This window comes from Perca fluviatilis, chromosome 7 (genome assembly GCF_010015445.1).
Source record: "Perca fluviatilis chromosome 7, GENO_Pfluv_1.0, whole genome shotgun sequence".
In the NCBI taxonomy this organism is placed as follows: Eukaryota; Metazoa; Chordata; class Actinopteri; order Perciformes; family Percidae; genus Perca; species Perca fluviatilis.
The window spans coordinates 2,044,906-2,063,276 of NC_053118.1; the positions used below are offsets into that span (position 1 = coordinate 2,044,906).

General features: G+C 42.2%; 1 protein-coding gene across 50 annotated transcripts in view; it reads right to left on the bottom strand.

Moving 5' to 3' along the window:
* Positions 1–18,371, bottom strand: part of rims2a (regulating synaptic membrane exocytosis 2a) — a 188,833-nt gene that overhangs the window by 62,502 nt on the left and 107,960 nt on the right. For 16 of the 50 annotated variants that reach the window (XM_039807126.1, XM_039807129.1, XM_039807131.1 and 13 more), the window contains 9 exons: positions 15,776–15,906; positions 15,147–15,339; positions 14,395–14,548; positions 12,380–12,406; positions 10,654–10,722; positions 8,074–8,212; positions 7,696–7,797; positions 4,746–4,862; positions 1,680–1,865 (listed from right to left, as the gene is read on the bottom strand). In XM_039807126.1, the coding sequence (XP_039663060.1) occupies positions 1,680–1,865; positions 4,746–4,862; positions 7,696–7,797; positions 8,074–8,212; positions 10,654–10,722; positions 12,380–12,406; positions 14,395–14,548; positions 15,147–15,339; positions 15,776–15,906 (1,118 nt within the window). Of the gene's footprint in view, positions 1–1,679; positions 1,866–4,745; positions 4,863–6,179; positions 6,246–7,695; positions 7,798–8,073; positions 8,213–10,653; positions 10,723–12,379; positions 12,407–14,394; positions 14,549–15,146; positions 15,340–15,775; positions 15,907–18,371 lie in introns of all 50 variants that reach the window. The other 34 variants (XM_039807149.1, XM_039807158.1, XM_039807148.1 and 31 more) reach the window with 14 other exon arrangements.

Genomic DNA, 18,371 nt, shown 5'->3' on the forward strand with positions numbered 1-18,371 from the left:
ACAGATTAGGACAAGATCTGGGGGTGGATGCAGGGCCTGGCCGTGTCCCACCCACATCACAGTGTGAAAGAAGTAAAGGAATTCTCAAAAAAGGCAAAGCTATAAGTTTGATTGGAGAAGGTAAAGCTTAACATAAAAAAAGAAAGTAAAGCTATCTACTATGATGGCAGACTGATATCAGTTTTAATTTAGCATAAAATGTATGTCAAGTGGAGTCAAATCCCAACAGAATCTATCTTGTATCACTTTTCATATAGAGCAGGTCTAGACCATGCTACTTTAAATATATGTTCACATATGTACTTGTTTTGATGCGTGTCACTGTCAATCTCAGTTGGAGAAATTCAGTGACAGCAATTGTACCAGTGTGCAACTAAGAGAGTTGGGTTTGCTATGTGACAGAACTAATAGTTGTTTTATAGCTCAATGTTACCATATTACAGCTTGACATTCTTTTACATTGTGCTAATATTTTTGCACTTAGTAACTTTGTAAAGATGTTCCTGATTATTTTTAATCTACAAAGTGTTTTGGATCTCCAAATATCAAACCAATGCACACAGCAATGACGTTTGGCACATGGCATGGGAGTGGAGGGACACATCAACTGTAGGGAACTGAGCTGCAATAAAAAATAAACAGATGCCAGGTGTGAATCGCATGTACAGTCCACTCATCAGGCTGCAAGGAGAGAAGAGTTCAATGCAGAAACAGCAGACCAGTGCGACCATGCGTTCAGACTGTCCCCAAAAGGCTTCAACTCAAAACAAAAGAAGAAAAAGAACAGAAGAGAATGCCATCACAGGATAAACGGCCTCAGTTGATGTTAGTAATGAAATCAAAGTAAAATGTTGGCCCATCACTGCTATACTCACGCAAGCGTATGAGCAGTGTGTTCCAAATTAAAAAACATCAGCACGCCGTCTACGGTGTCAGGGTTGTCGTGCCTGGAACATGTGTAACCAAAATACAGCACTGGTGCTTTTGGGGACAAAACAGAAAGTGGCTAGGTGGGTGGGGTGAAGTGAGGTGAGGTGAGGCAGGGAAGCAGGGTATTGGGAGGTAGGTGGAAGTGATGTGGGTTTTTGGGGGGGGTTCATTATGTGAGTTAGTCAGGCTCGGGGTGGGTGGGAGCTCATGGGACGGGGTCTGAACTGGTGGAGTTCTACAAAGGTTCTAGTGATGCAAACATTTAGCAGAGGCAGAGCTGCTCTGGGGGAAGAAAGAATCCTATTGGTTGATTCAAACCTCAGTGTTGGAGAAAAAGAATGGCAGATTTCTACAAAGTAGTTATCGTCTACCTAGAAGCTACCTAGATTCATTTGTTACTATGTCATGAAGTGCAGCAGGCTACCTAGCTTATCTAAATAGCCTAATATGAAGCTATTTGGGTAAACTAGGTAGTTAGCCTGGTAGCTAGATATTGTGAGTTACAAGACCTCTGTATGTCTATACTGCATATTCCCCAGTTAGCAGCATAATATTGGCCTTAATGCATTCACTGGGCTCTAGTCTAACAATGCCACTGTGTTATTTTAGTCTACTTATTGATGTTTTAAGTTAATGTTTAAATTATCCCTCCCGCCAGAATAGCTATTCCTCAGGGAAATGATTGTACAACTAAAAACTCCAGTCTGCTCCTGTGCTAAGATGGTTAGCGTCTCCAATCTGGGTCACACCTCGTCAAGGCAGGTGAGGGGGGGGCGGACCTCCCAGATGGTAGAGACGGCATGGACCTCATGAGCGAAGAGTCGTGGGGGCGTTCAGTGGAGCGCGAGCGGGATGTGGGGCGCTCTATAGTGGGCCGCTGGTCTGCAGAGCGGGACCTGCTGTGATACTCGTGTCTATCCATGGCTCCGTGGTTCCTACAGAGGTTATTGAGAGATAGGCAGGCACTCAGTGGGGCCCCAGCAGGGCAGGGACAGTATGCTGGCAGGATGGACAGTATGGAAATTAGCTGCACCCTCAAAACTCCTCCGAAGTGCATGTGTTTAAGCAGCATACCTGGGCTGTTTTGCACGTTTTAACCCATTTGATGCAAATCACATACTATATTCAACATTATTGCTGACCAGTTTCCTTATCATGTAGGCCTTTTTGCAATTGACATGATATTCACTGTCATGGACTACCAAACATGTCTCCATAAGCTGTAAGCTGTATTGAAATGAATGTTTATTAATAACGCATGTAAAGTAGAAAACACACATTCAAAAATGACTCTAAAGCCTACTTTGGACACTGGTCTGCCGTAATGTCAAGTTTATATGATTTGCATAAATGTTTGCAGTAAATTGGCTGAAACAAGCAAAAATACAGGTATGGTCTTTTAAAGTGAAAAAATGAAATTATTCAGCAACTCTTGGAGAATAGACAACACCACTTTCATGTTAAAAGGGCGCAGTGAATGAACAATGAAGTCCTCAGGTAGTGCAGACCTAGCAGGGACAATGTGCTGTCTCTCTTCACGTGGTGGGTGAGTGTTCATTTGCAGTCTGTTTCAGGTAGAGTGAAATGTGAGGGAAAAGTGAAGTGTGTCTTTACATTGCATTTGGCTCGTTATATCTGGTATTTCCTGAAAAATGCCCAGCCGTCATAAGTATTTTGGCACAGTGAGGATAAAGGCAAATCTTGTTGATCTGAAGAGCTGGAGGAAAAAAGGCAGGTGAGGTTTCTCAACCAAGAAAAATCACTGATAGTTTACATAGATATTGTTTAACTTTGCAGAGAGAAAAGAAGAAGAAAAAAATGTAACATTTTCATAGAACTTAATCACACTGCACTTATCACAAAAGCGAAGGAAATATTTTTTGTGAAACTGTAACATTTGTAAATCGTATCCCTTTCAGAAGTCCATAAATAAAACAAACAGTATTTAACCAAAGCATTATACCATTCTTATTCTGAAGCGCAGGAGAGTTTGTGTATGCACAATACAAATAGGTGGGAGCTGCTTCTAATAAGGCTAATAGACACCAAAAGATTTTCTTCTAAATCATGGCTTTGTTGAACATTTTTGAGAAAGTGGAAGAAAAACTGTTACTCATTTCAATCATTTCAATTTGAATGAATCAGTCAATCTTGTCAAAGCCTTGTAGTGTCTGTAGCCTTTTGCAGTATGAAAAATTGTCCAGTAGAGGAGATGTCCTTTCTGTCTCCAATAGCAAAACATAGGCTCATCACTCAGTGACCTTAAGTAGCCTTTAACATTCTTAATCTGCAGTCATTTACAGTGATGGTGGACATTATCATTTAGTGGATTCACATCGTGAGGTTGTTATGGCCCAGGATTAATGGGCAATGTGAAGGTTATGTCTGTTACAAATCAAACTTCTCATTAGGTGTAATTTGATGGATATAGCCATTACATAAACATACTAAACTGTGGAACAGCACTGCTCACTATTTTCTCAAACTGAGTCCAAATATTAGTTTTCTGTACTTGGAAAAGCTGCTGTTTTGATTCGTTTACGCTGCAGGCTTTGTCCCACTCAGGGTACACTCTGGGGCGATGCACTTAAACAGCAGAACCATGACACACATTGTCTCATGTTCTGGGGGGAAAACCACCTAAACTAAGACACTTGTCAAAAGGCTCAAACTCTACTAATGCTCTCTGTTGCTCATCTCCGTCTTTTTTTCCTCTTCCATTTGTTTCTTTATTCTGCCCTCATTTCTTTTCAGTTCTTAGTGTTGCTTTTACTCTGCCTGGGTGCAGACAGAAACAAACTGTATGAAGAGAGGAGAGCGAATCTACTCTATTCCTCTGTGAATAACACTGAGGTGCTAGCTACTTTCCTTTCAGACCAAAATAAAGGGAGAGACAAGAAGACGGAGGGCTCTCGTTAATGGCTATCTAGGCTATAGGCTGAGCCTGAAGTCGAGCCAAGCTGGGCCTCAGGGAAACTTTGTGACACTTTAATAAAGTCAGTCAGGCTCTCGGGCTGGGTTCTGAGGACTCATCACTTTTTTTCCTCCCGGAGAGGAGAGAAGTGGCACAAACGTCACGTTATTCCTGACTGAAAGCCAGATGGCAGCAGGCGAAAGATTGAAGACAGAAAAAAGTGGAGTCATTTACAGCGTTTCTCTAGAAAGGGTGGGGGGGGGGGGGAATGTGAGTTCTTTCTTTTTAGTGGTTGCACTAGAACGCTGGCGTGGGTCCTGGAGATGGATGGGTGTCAGCAGGCCTTTCTATGGGTGCTTGAAAACGCCCTGGCAGCTCATTTTGGCTAGACATAAGAAGCCAAAGGGCAAACAGAGGATTTACAAAGCTACTGTGCAGCCCAGAGCAATGCATCCCAAATGCCACTGTATAGGTGAGAAAGAAGCAGCTGCTTGTAAAAAAAAAGAAAAAAGAAAAAAAAAAGGACAACACTAAAATTCATACACACACCACTGAGCAACATACCGCTGTTGGTATAATGTGCATGGGTACATGAACAAGGACATCAACGAAGAGACAGTCAGGTGCTGGCCACTTTACTCAACAACCAGTATACATGGAGCTGGCATCAGCAACACAAATAGCTCTGAGCCTCAACATACAGAGGGAGTTGTGTGTTATTGTTTTACTTCGACACAACTTCAGAGCTGTGATGACGCTTTAACAAAAACCGATATCAGACAGGATATCATTTTCTGTCATCACATGTACGATCACGGGTAAATTAAAGACGGACGAGGGACAACTTGAGGAGACCACAAGATGGCGGATGCACAGATGCAGCAGCAGTGCATGTCAATACCTCTCGTAGTCATAGTCGGAGGAGTAGGCGCCCTCAGAATAGGCGCGGGCCATCCTAGTGGAACGCAGTAACCTGACTGCTTCCTCTCGGCAGATCGGATACACGCGATGGTTGTGGCTGGCGAAAAAATATCACAACTGGTCAGCATTTAATTTTTTTTTTTTTCAGCAAAAGGGGAAGTAACATGAAATTTAAAAAAAAAACCTGCAAAGGAAGAAAACGTGGAGTACACCTTTTGTATTCCCATTACAGACTCACTCTATCCGTTCTCCGTCTGAACTTCCCACAGAGCTACAGTGATTCCATATAGACTGACGGCTAGCAGACACTTCTTCGCTACGAATGAATCAACATGTTTGCAGGAGAAACCACCTCTGCTGGACAAAGCTTCACAAACATAGAACACTTATCCATTTTCAGTATTGCCATCGTCACTTTGTTTTTGGTGGATAAGGTGAAAATGAGGATTTAGCTCATCTAGGAATCACAACTGCTCACGTGATCCACTTTTGGAGATGAGAGGAATGTTAATATGAGAATGACTGAGATGATGAAAAGAGAAAATAAGCAATGCTGATACTGGATGGATGAAGTGTGTGGCCACAGAGTCACTCATTTTTTCAATATACTGCACTACTAAAAGCTAATGTATAGGTTATGTATATAATTGATTTTTGCAGAAGAAATATATATTTAACACAGCACAACACTGATGGCACTGACAATGGTCGGGTAATAGGAAGCAGCCTCTTCAGTGCATCAAAAACTATGTGGTGTGGTGTTTACTTCCTTAACACAGTGTAGTTAGGGTGGGGCTGGGTACCGAACCTTGATACTTTTTAGGCACCGACCGAATTGACTCCATAGCATTATACCAAATTTCAATACCTAAAGGAGTAGATCTCATCAGCGTCAGTGAGCCAATAAGCATGCAGCATGCTTCTACCAAGATACTGCTTCCAATTGGCTGTCTAACATGACACGTTGTAGAGGCATGTAGGAAAAACTCGACGTTACGCACAGAGACGGGGCTCATGTGTGTGTGTTGTGTTTTGAGAGGCTTAACTTCAGTTCGCGTCACATAGGTAAAGGTAAAGGAGCTGAAACATTAAAAAAATGTAATTGTACAGTACTGTTGTAATTCCTTCTTGTTAAAATGGATTTTATTGGTTTTATTCGATTGGCAGGATCGCTCAGGAACCAAGTTTCGAAATTAACGGATACCCAGCCCTAAGTTAGCCTGAGTGTCAAGTGACTACTACAGTATGAGGTTCTTACAGCGACAGAAAAACATGCCATAGTGTCAGTGGCATGTGTCAGTGCCACCCAACTGAAAGATTCCCTTAAGAAAAGAAAGGGGTTGCGGGTTGGAGTTGAAGCAGTGTTGGGCTGGAAAGATGCAGAGATGAGGGCTTCATGCATGCTCAGGTCTACCTGGGGTCCTTTTGAGGATCATCGATAGGCTGAGTATGTCTGGTTCGAGGTAGGGTGAGAAAATGGCTGCAACCACATGGAGGGAGAAGAGAAGACAGAGATGGATCTGAGATGGCTCCGAGGAAGAAGCGAAGGAGGAGGAGGAGGAGGAGAAGAAGAGAGGGAGAGAGAGAAAGGATTGGAGATAGACAGAATCAAAGGCAGACAGATGGAGGGGTGAGGAAACTGAGGGAGAGAGAACGAGAGATTTCTCAAAGAAATAGGCTGTAAAGAGACTGAGAAAGCTCATAGGAAAGGTTGATGTAACAGTTTCAAAGAGGAAAAACAGGCGAGGAAGATAAAGAGAGGCTGAGAGATCGGATGGCGAGGAGATGTCTTCCTCAGCTTTACCACAAAGACAGATGAAAGTGGTACACCGAAGCATTCACGGAGGAAAGAACAGAACAGCACAGTCCAAACACCTAAAACCTGCTCAGTGTCACAGAGAAAAAGACAAAAAAGCAGCCTCACAAAAAGCTATACAGATTCTAGAGGAGATATTTTAATATTGTCGGAGTTCTGGTACAATTCCAAATTCTCCATGACTCATTTCCTGTGTCATTTTCAACTGTTTTCAATAAATAACCAGACGCTGTTAATTAAAGCAGCTGAAATACACTCAAGTGAGCACTGTCCCAGACAATTTAGATGAGTGCATTTTCTGTGTCTGACAATGATTTAGGCCAAGCCTCTGAAATATCAAATAAAGTTAATTGGACAGGGGGAAGTAGCTGCGGCCTGGCAGTGCCAAGGCTATGATTGGACTCTTGGAGCAACATTTTCCAACCCTCACAGAAAATAAGTGCTGATGAGGGATAACTGACCACTTCCCCTTGACCACCATTTCCAGAAAGATAGCGAGATGCATGCAGATAATGTATACTGTATGCAGCATTTGCATGAGCATTGGCTCCGAATGTGTCCTCCATAATTTCAGCCTCCTGAATCCAAGATGGTAACAAAGCTAATTGTTAATTACTCAGTACGTGTAATTACGCAGTGCAGTCTTACCTAAATCTCGTGTCCATGTAGGATTTTAACAGTGATACGACTTTTCTGATGATTTGGTGAATTAACAACTCCGTTTTTATCTTTGAGGATCATACTGTTTATTGGCTGTTTGCCAATAAACAGGAATCTACGCCCAAGATTCCTCTTCTTAAGAAATACTGTTTGTATAAATGATGAGAGGAAGATAGAGGAAGTATTAAGAGATAGGGAATCCACACCACTGTGTCATGAGCAATATTTCCAAGGAATGGAGAAGGTTGCTCTTTAAAATCAAGAATATAAGAAATATCAAAAGCTCACAGACAACATCACCTTCCAGAGAGTTTAAGGCAAACGCACAAACACCTCCCTGCATGTCTACTCATCAGCCCCCACTTGTGCCTGCCAGCATCTGCTCATGCATGCCCGCGTATGTGCATGCATCTACTGTACACAAGTTCAAGCTGGAGAGTGTGTTTGTGTGTACCTGTCAGGTGAGTAGTTATCTTCGGACACACTGTGGTGGTCCACTCTAGTGGAGGAGCTGTACTGAGAAGGCCTAAGGTCAAAGGCTGGGTCCAGACTTCTGCTGTGTGACAGAAGTGGACTGGATCACCCGTCATGTAGTTTACACAGTGCCCCTTAGTGGCCAGGAGGCACATGGCCTCGTGTTTATGTGAGGCATTCAGAGTAACCGCCCGAAATACCGCATTCATACATTGGGGTGATGTGGCAGTACAATCCCTAATCTCTAAGGATCCCCTACGCATGGACGTTAAATATATTGAAATATATCAACAGATAAAATCAAAACACAGTGTCCACCCAGAAATCAAGGCCAGGAAGTTGACTGAGCTTTAGTTACCTGGAGGGTGGGGGAACGCTGGGAGAGCGCGACCGCGCCCGGTTAATATCGTCCGACCGAGAGCAATGGTTAGACGACATCACCTGCTCGGGGACAGACAACGTGGAGCTCTGGAAGTCTCTGCCATTGGACCGGTAGTCTGTGAAGACAAGAGTGGATAACGAAAGGGAGGGAAAGAGGGACAAGATTCTATTTTTTGTTTGTTTTTGTTTTTTTTAGATGAATCTATAATAATATTCTGACACCAAAATGATTGCAGAGGCGGGCTTTAAATTGCAAGACAAATACAAGAGTCACACTCAATTTCTGTGCTAATTTAACTTTAACACCTTGAGTGAGTGATATGGCTAAATCTGTAGCATTTGATAATGAAAACATATGACAGCTAATGGTGCAGATCCAGTGTAACCCCGCTCTGTAATAACTTAGAAGAAACAGACCAAACTTTATAAAACGGTGCTAATCTGCACAGGCACAGATTTTCTTTTTTCAGAATCTCTACATTCCAAAGATGAGGACTACCGTAAGTTTTAATACAGGTGGAATTCATCTGCTGTGTTAACATAGTGCATTAAACATGAACATAGCAGTTCAAAACATTATAATGAATTTTCTCTGAAAGACTGATTAGTCCATTGAACTTGAAAGAGTTCATTACCCGATAATCAGACATGGCAAGCAGCCATGGTTAAGGTCAATGCTTAGCGCTATTAAAGTTGATTGATATTCAATAGAGTGTATAGCACATTAAAAAGAAAATCCATGAATCAAAAGTTGAAAAAGAAGAAAAGGTAAGAAAAATTAAGAAATGTTGGCCTACACTTAAGAAAGTTTGACATATAAATATGGTAGTTTGTTTTTGATGGGAGGTAGCTGTGCATAATAGTTAAAACAATCAATCAATTTACATATTCCAAACTAAACGATCCAAGTAGATTAAAGTCAAATTCTGAAAAAACTGAACGGTGCATAATGTACTTCTACCATTTCTATACAGATTTTAATAAACACTAGCTAAAGATGAAGCAGAAAGAAAGATAACAAATTAACATTATACTTTCATCATTATGATGCAGATTAGATTTTAAGGAACACATCTGCCATTTCTAAAAAGCAGCACCAACACAGAGCCTCCTGCAGCAGAGAAATCAACTTCCATGCAGAGCCAAATTAAGTCTATTCTTCCTCTTGACATGCTGCTTCACGCATGAGTACAGCCTGCCTGTTAAGCACATATGAAGAGAAGAACCTTTACTGACAATTAATAGGGATTCACAAGAGGAGTGCATCAGAGCAGAAGTAGGATCAAAGCAAATTTCAAATGTACTGTTTTCATTTCTAAAATTCCATTGCATCAAAAGAGTCCAATAACAGAAATTATACATAACACGGGGCACAGGATTACATAGGAATGTAATGTGGAGTAATTACTAGTGTGCAGTCCACTGCTGTCCTGTATGTACCAGAAAATTAGTGACCTGGCAGTTGGTGTACCGTAAAATAAAGTGCAATGAAAATATGTTTTTCTTCCTCATTTGAAAGTAATAGCGTCAGCAGTTTAATACAAAGGCTGCAGGGTGAACTGAGACATGGTGGAGCCCGTGTAAAGAGGAGGGTGTGACCAGAGCTGAGCGAAGGGGTTTTCCCTCCACTGTGAATGAAGTGAAGGTGACTGGGCATGGTGAGGCAGTGAGGGGCTGATGAGAATGTTAAAGAGGCAGGAGGGGGATTTCCCTCAGCTACAGTATCATCAGCAAGCCCAGGCTGATGCTCTGTCTATCTGTCTGACGGAATCTATTCTCTTCCCTCTCCAATGCATTTCTTCTCTATATTCTTTACCTCTCTTTTTTTCCCGTGGTCTGTGTCTGCTAATAGGGATGTGAAACAAGTACCACACGCTTAATCAACAGTGCAGGCAGCTGTCTCCATTCTGCAATTTACCAACATCGTTCCTGCAAACAAGGGCGGCACAATTTCTGTGGTCTTCAAGTGCAAGACCAAAAAGAGGGCTGATTTTAATTGAAAGAGGATAGCAAAGAACATAGTGCTTGCAAACATTATCTTTTGCATGAGAAAACAAAAGCAAGCCTCTATTTATTTCGATGGCTTCGGTAGCTACTGTATTTCAGCAAAATATCCTCCGAGGTTGATATCTCAAGTGGGCAAATTTTAAGTATTTTTCAGTCTTCCTTTCTGACTTTTTCTGTGGCTGGTAACGGCAGAGCAGAGCATCTCCTTTTCTGATGTGCAGCGTGGGCGTGCTGCTGGAGCCTCGGTGAGTACAGCAGAACAACAACTAGCAGTTCAGAAAAAATCTCTCTGCTGCTGAGGGGCTGCACCATTTCACCCTGCTAATATGATACATAACAGTATTGTATGCTGTTCAGGCCTAGAAAGCATTTGACAGATGGTGACATGTAGGAGGGAATAATAAAATAATAAATATTATAATATAGCCTGGTTAGAAACTATTTGGTACTTTACCTCCAGACTGGAGCTTTTTTTTCAGATTTCATTCATTTGTATTACCAAAGATTTTATTCACGTGCACTCATACGTCTCATGACCTTAATATATTACCTGTTATTACCCCAACACCATCTTCACAATCGTAGTCTGAGATCTCGCTGTCACTTATCCTCTGGGATCCTTTGAAATAAAGAGACAGAGAGAAACATGGGGAAACACAGGAGACAAAAGGGGGTGCAGAATTGGATGAGGAGAGAAAGAGAGAGATGGGGGGAAGAGGGAGAAGTCATTTTCATTACCTAGTTCATTTATTCACCCATTTTATTTAGTTTTATGCCTCCCTGGTCTGAGTGTTATCTTTACTGGTTGCACTGAAGGTTCTAACGGAATGATGTTCATCCAACGCGCCCCACAGATACAACAAACGGTCCCGCAAGAGAGCGTTTTGGATAATATATGTGAAAATATGCGTCGGCTGTGACAAATAATGCTGCATTTCATTGCTCCACTTCAAAAAAAAAAAATGCCGATCTCTCTTCATCTGAACGGTGGCACTTTTAAATGACACATTCAATGGGGAGAAGTGATATGGCGTTACAGCTCTTTCTTCATCTTTCCCAGTAGCCTTATGGCCCCTCCCTGTTCCCCTCTCTTTAAAGCATGACCCCCCTCCCTGAAGCCCCCTCCCCCCAACCCCACCGCCTTCAACGTTAAGTCAACTTAAATCAACTGGACAAGTGTGCTTTATCAGAAATGACAAGTGCTGCACTCTGGCAGTGCCGCTCCCAACCTCTCATCTCAGTTGGCTGGAGACTTTTTCCAGCTGTCAGCTCTTTCACCTCACACTTACGCAAACGCCCAGAAAATCATCCTGCTGGGGGGAGCGAGCGAGCCTTAAGTGTCTAGTAGAAGCAGTACAGTGAAGCAGTCCTGCGTAACGCAGACTCCATTACAGTCGTCTGAAGCACGTTAACCAGTATAGCTGGTCACAGAATGTAACAGTGATGAGAACGGCACACTCACAAAAAAAAGGCCACGGTCAAAGATGTCTTCACTGCTACGGAAAAGGATAAGGATAATGTGAAAAAAATATTTTAATTTTCTGAGTTTAAAGTCAGAATTCTGAGTTTGAAGTCAGAAAATTTGCTGTTTTGGGGTTTGTTTCGAGGAAATACAATTCTAGAAAATTATTATTTTATTATTCTTTTTTCTGTTTCTCTAACCTAATATACTGCAGCTGTTTTGGAAGATTAAGAATAGTAAGCAGGACAATTTCAAGAACATATTCACATTCAAGACACACAAACACAAGCAAAGTAGAATCAAAGTTTGCATGTGGGCAAAAGCATTTTGTGCATTCTTAAAAGGGAAAATGTTGGTAACGGAAAATAAAACAATATATAAAATAAATAAAAAATATGCATCACAGAGGAAAAGCAATTGGTCAAAATCAAAGTATATTGTGTCTGCCAGAACTGGCAGATAGCCTTGTCTTTTATAACATCAAGTTTAGCAGGATATGGTTTCAGGTTGCAGGATGGGATTGTGAGATAGTTTACAGGTGAATACACAGAGAGGGAGAGACCACTGTGTCCTAAAGCTGGGTTCCCCCAAAACGTGCATGTGTCAGATACCCTGAGTGGATTTCAAACCAGTCGTGTAAAATGTACACCCGCTCCCCTCATTGAACTCCATGTAAGGCAGCAGAGACATACACCCTTTGTGGAAAATAGGGTATGTGGAGAATCAGGGAAGAAGGAAGCATCTTTGCAGGGGACAGAAAAACACTCAGACACTCCACAGAGCAGCACTGCCTGCGAGTGCAGGGGGCCTTTACCTGAGTTGTATGAATATGAGCCTTTGTCTGTAAAAGCAGAAGCAGTAAGGGTGATGTGACATGCATAGCAAAAACTAAATATGCACAAAAACAACACCTGTTGAAATCTTTAATAAACTAAAGCAGGAACAGAAAACCAGTGGGACCAGAAGTGCTGTAATACTGTGGGCCCTATCTTGCACTCAGCGCAATTGCCTTTGTACACGACGCATGTATCATTCCTATTTTGCACCCGACGCACAGCGGACTTTTCCCTCCACAGACGCACGTCGGTAAATTAGGGAATGTATTTGCGCTCCCGGGGGCGGTTCAGCGAAAAGAGGAGGCGTGTTCCGGCGCAAACGTTACTTGGTGCTATTCTGCAGTTTCAGAAAACAATTCCGCCACTGACCAGGAAAAACCTGGTCTAAAGTCAGTGGCGCTAGTCTAAAGTCAGTAGCGTGTTATTCAGATGCTATTTTAGGGGCGCATGCTTGGCCATAATGTAGCGTGTGCACAACGCGCATACACTTCTCTCATCTAAATGGATGCAGCAGTTCCCATTTTTGCAAACCATACATAATTATAAAGGAAAATATTACTGAAAATACGCTTCATGTGTTTGGATCGGTCAGGAGGCACTTGCAGTCCTCAAAAAGTCGCAGCATTCTTTGTGGCTTGTTGTGTTTTACACAACATTTCCATGAATCATGGATGTGTTGATGACATAAATGAGGAAATATTAGAGGACTTAAGGAGACGTGATGTTGAACTACGGCGGGATTGGACACTCCGGCGGGATCTGGTCCGGGGGTAATGTGACGCGTTACGCTCCTGATGGAGCGGGTGGACGGAGATGGAGTGGGGGAAGAGGAAGGGGCACAACAGGTGCAGGTGGTGCGTTTGAGGCCGCCACGCTCCATGGCTGCAGCAATCCTCTCCAGACTTGAGGAGATGCACCCGAGAGGCCGCAAGCAACATCGCCACCCAGCCAAGACGGGCATTTATTACTGCGCATCTGCACCGACGCGTCCGGCTGGCGTGCGCCAGGCAAATCCGCCGTCATAATAGCAATCCGCCATGGAACAATACGCCTGCTCTTAAAGGGAATGTGAGATGACGCTCTGGTTGGTTTATTGCACGTTACGCCCAAACCACACCTAGCTACTTCAGACCAACCCATTTTAGATTTGCGTCGGGCGCAAGAGTCATTTATCCCGCCGGTATCATAGCAACAGCGCCCGAGATCCGCCCACAAAGCTACTTGCGTTTTGCGTTTCATACTTGCGTTTCAGATCGTTAAAATAGGGCCCTGTATGTGTTAAGACAGGGCTTGATTATTCACCTTCCTCAAAAGATTTGGCCACATTGAAGTCTAGCTTGACTTTATCCTGTTAAAGTCTGTTTCTTGCATGCCAGTTCTGGCAACAAAGCACATGTTGGAATAGCACAGTGACAACAACAACTGTCCACAATCTCAACAAACAAAAAGACGACATTCTTTTTTTGCTCAGACTGAAGTGCCACAGTAGCTTCAGCTGCACTTTGGAACATGTTTTTATTTGTAAAGGATTTCACATTTTGAGCCCAATTTCCTAAATTGTATGCTGCTAAACTAACACTGCCATATCAGAATCAAAAGGAGGAAGAATTACTGTAAAAGAAGGATCCTCCCTATGTGCCGCCATTTTCATTTCCCATTATTTTGTATACAATCGTAGACAAGATTGTTTAGCAAGTTTCAAAATGTAGCCACACAATTTACTGTCTTGTCTTGGGTTTGAGTAGAATTTATTATTAAAGTTTAAGCATATGGTTTGGTAAATCAGCCTTTTGTCAACAAATGTCTTGTCTTGCCTCATCAAATTATTTAATTTAATTATTTCAAGATATTAAAAAAGGGTATGTGCGTGTGTGTGTGTGTGTGTGTGTGTGTGTGTGTGTGTGTGTGTGTGTGTGTGTGTGTGTGTGTGTGTGTGTGTGTGTGTGTGTGTGTGTGTGTATGTCTCAGTGGCAGAGGCAGAGGCGTTACATACTCTGGAGCCGCCGCGTCGGACTCTCTCCATGGAGCTGGCGGCGCTGTGTGTTCGGGGAGGCACGTGGGAGCGGCACGGAGGACACGTCGTGGGTTTGCAGCTTGTACCAGTGTGGCTCGTCATCCAGAAGAGCTGTCTCCAGCTCAATAAGGATCTGCCAGAGGAAAAAAAGGCCACGGTCAAAAATGTCTTCACTCCTACGGAAGAGGATTAGGGCCACAGGTGAAAGATGTATTTGAGTTCTGAGTTTAAAGTCAGAATTCTGAGCTTAAAGACAGAACAGACTTTTCTTCTCAGAATTCTGGGTTGTTGTTTTTTGTTTAAGTAAAAAAAAAAATGTCATAATTCTGAGAAAACAGTCAGACTTTCAACTCAGAATTCTGACTTGAAATTCAAATAAAATTTTCACATGTGGCCCTAATCCTCTTCCCTACACTCCAATGGTCACAAACTTGCATAGTTTTTCTCAGTGATGGAATTACAGCAACACACTTGTGCCACAATACTCAATGAGCTCTTAGAGTCAGCATCAATCCCAAACAATCCCTTCACTCTTACCAAGGTGTGTTTATTTATCGTTACAGTTTTACACATGAAATAAAATCATCAAATATCATTGTCCATGTTGGAAAAAAGGCTGGACCACCAGAACCTTGTAAGGGTCAAGGGTCAAGGGTCTTGACTCCATTCAAGAGGATTAGCTGAGATACTCTCAGTGAGTGTCCCTGATGGGCGGCCTTTGGTTTCCTTACCTCTCCCAGGAATTCGCTCTCCTCCTCCCTCACCCTGGCTTGGTCCCACAAAGTGATCTCCAGCATGCGCTCCCGAAACTCCCGCCGGTGCACCGGCGAATACATAAAGGTCTGGTTCCATTTGGGCTCTAAGGATTTCTTTACCGTTTTTGTTCTCCTCTTGCTTTTGTCACTAGAGGAACAATAATTCAAACTGTTTTTATTTACAACCATGATGGGGGAAGAGCCACGAATACAACAGATCAATAACACGACACAGCACAGAGCACACATCACCGGGGCATGCTGATGATGAGAATGAAATGTCCACTTCCTGCTTTCTTTATCAGTGCATTAGAACAAACTGCTTAACAAGGTGCAAAAACTGCACTGAACGACCAATAAAGTGTTTAGACACACATCCACATATATCCCTACAGCCTTTCCTGATGCTAATGGACAGAAAAACAATGACACATGATCTAGTGACAACACATCATTGTTCCAAAGAAATTCAAACTAATACAGAATCCATTGTCCAAAATGTATAATAACTCCATTTAATGTCTTCCTCAATGGACAGAACTTTTGTGACGCTAAATAATAAGTGGGGTGGGTAAAATGGTAACGGTAACTGTTCCTACTCTTACCTTCTATCAGGGAGGAAGTAGATTTTGACGTAAGGGTTCCTGGGCCGGCCGTCTTCCCTGGCTGGCAGGTCTTTGGCGCCCAGGATGGTGACGATTAGCTGATGGCCCACTTTGTCATACCACAATTTGACCTGCGGGGGCAGAGCAGAAACAGCCTGCTGAGACACTGGTCAGGGCCAACGGGAATAGAAGCACACAGAGGGACTAATGCAGGAGAAGACAACTTCATCAAATTAGAAATAAACATATTACATGTGCATTTGTGACTTCTTTTAGTGCAAATCTCAGGCTACATTTACATTGCTACGTTTTGGTATAAAAACGAATATCTTTTGCTACGTTTACACCTCGCATTCCCCCTGCTCTGGCGTTTCAGAGCCCCTAAACCGGAGACATTTGAAAACACTTCTGACCCCATTTTGGTTTGGAATCTCAGGGGTTGTGTTTCAGTCTCAACAGCCACAGTGGACAATAAAATAAAAATCTATCTATCTATCTCTCTCTCTCTCTCTCTCTCTCTATCTATCTATCTATCTATCTATCTATCTATCTATCTATCTATCCATCCATCTATGGCAACACCAACAATGAAGCCAATGTTTCGCCGCCTGATTGGGTCTTATGGGTCATGACGTCTCATTCTCTGACACTTAGCTATCAACGTTACCATGGCAACTACCAGCAGCAGGCGGAGTCTACATGCTGCCTCCTGTTTACCCTGCGGTTTGGGCATGTTAGTTTAAACAGAGATTAGTTCTTAGATTATTATTGCGCTTAAAAACCAAATTGTAGCAGTGTAAATGCAGCGTCATTCCGACCGAGTTTTTGACTACGGCATAGAGTCTTCTCCTGTATTTACCCTTCAGGGGAAAGGAGGAATAATGTCTACCTGCTAAGATGATGTCACGTTACATGCTTGGTGGCGCAATTTATCAGAGCTCAAGTGCTCATTAAAACATGGACTCACTGTATCAATGTTAATATGGTATGATAATGCTAAAAATGTCAAAATTTCAATATTAAAAGCTGAGTGATATTTTAGTAATTATGTTGAACGAAAAGATGTGTTTTTGTGCAGGGTGCTATGCATGTGTGCTTTCTTCTTTTACATAAAGTGTTGTTAAAATCTATGCGTTTATGTTTGTCATTAAAAACGTCCCCTGCAGGGATGAATAAAGCTTATTAAATGCAAACTAAATGCATTTGGCCTGAATGTCAATTGAATAGATATGCTAAAGGCAACAAGCTCTAAAATGAACAGTGATACCATCTACTGTACAAGTGAAGATGTTGACTCTAATAATGTTCTCTCAGATATTCAATGGGCATTGATATGGAGAAATCAATCATGCTGTTGCGAGAGGAATCGAAAGACAGTTCACACTAAAAGGGAAGTATGGACTCCAAAAGAAGACACTTAGAAGAAGAAAAAACTCCAACTGAGGCCTTACAGAAAGTAGATGAAATGAGAAATAAAACTTCTAAGCTCTTGTCCATACTTCTCTAAAAATATGATTATGGAAAGGGTCTGCGCCGTTTAAAACTACCAGCTATACATGCAGCAAACGCAAGAAAGAGCATTCAGGACAAGTCAATAGACTTCATGTAGGCAAAAACAGAGAGCAGAGGGTTTATGGGTAAACAAATTGTACCAAATAATCTCTACACTTGTAGCCCACCAAAATACTATATAAAATGTAAATATACTGTGCTGTCTGTGAAGTCTTTCTGAAAAGATTCACCTTAGAATCTTAAAGATTATTAGTGATAGTACATGTGGTTCAATCGCAAACTACTCAATGTGTCCATCTAATAATGAATGAACGGAAACATACACGCTTTTCCAAGAGTATATACATAAACACTCGCATGCACGCACGCAAGCACGCACGCACGCACGCACACACACACACACACACACACACACACACACACACACACACAAAAACCTACTTATTTACCTCCATTCAATGTTTAGACCCCACTAAATTTGAAAACTCACATCTAAATGCTCAATGCATAATGTGCATACAAACAATATTCTCGCATCAGATCAATTTAAAGCTTGTTGAGGGTACAAAACAACATACTGTTACAGTGTCAGCCAGTTAAATATCCAAATGCCAAAGAAGGAGTGTTAACCTTCAAGCTAACTGAATCAAGAACTACAGATTCACACAAAGCGTGTCATTAAACGAAACCACAGAAACAGCAGGCTGATAGTATAGATGACAGATTAAAAGAGACCCTCAGAGCAAAGGAGAGCCTTCAGAGCTTTGCTCGGTTTGGAATTAGCTATTTGGGGAGGTACAATTTGCTTAAACACTCATCTGGAAGGGAAAATGCAATTTGGTTTTCCAACACAGGACGGTGAACTTGGTATCTTTTCACTGCAACATGAAACTGCAGACCCATCAACCATAAGCTGCTAATTAACACAACTTCAACACGCACATGGAGTAGTTCTCCTGGAGATGTGTCTAGGGTTAGAGATATCCAGGCCTGGATTCATATCACACTGAAGCACAAGATAACCCAAGTCCTTTGTCCTGAGAAAGTTCAGGGAGACACCCTCCTGCATTGCCAAAGACCCAAA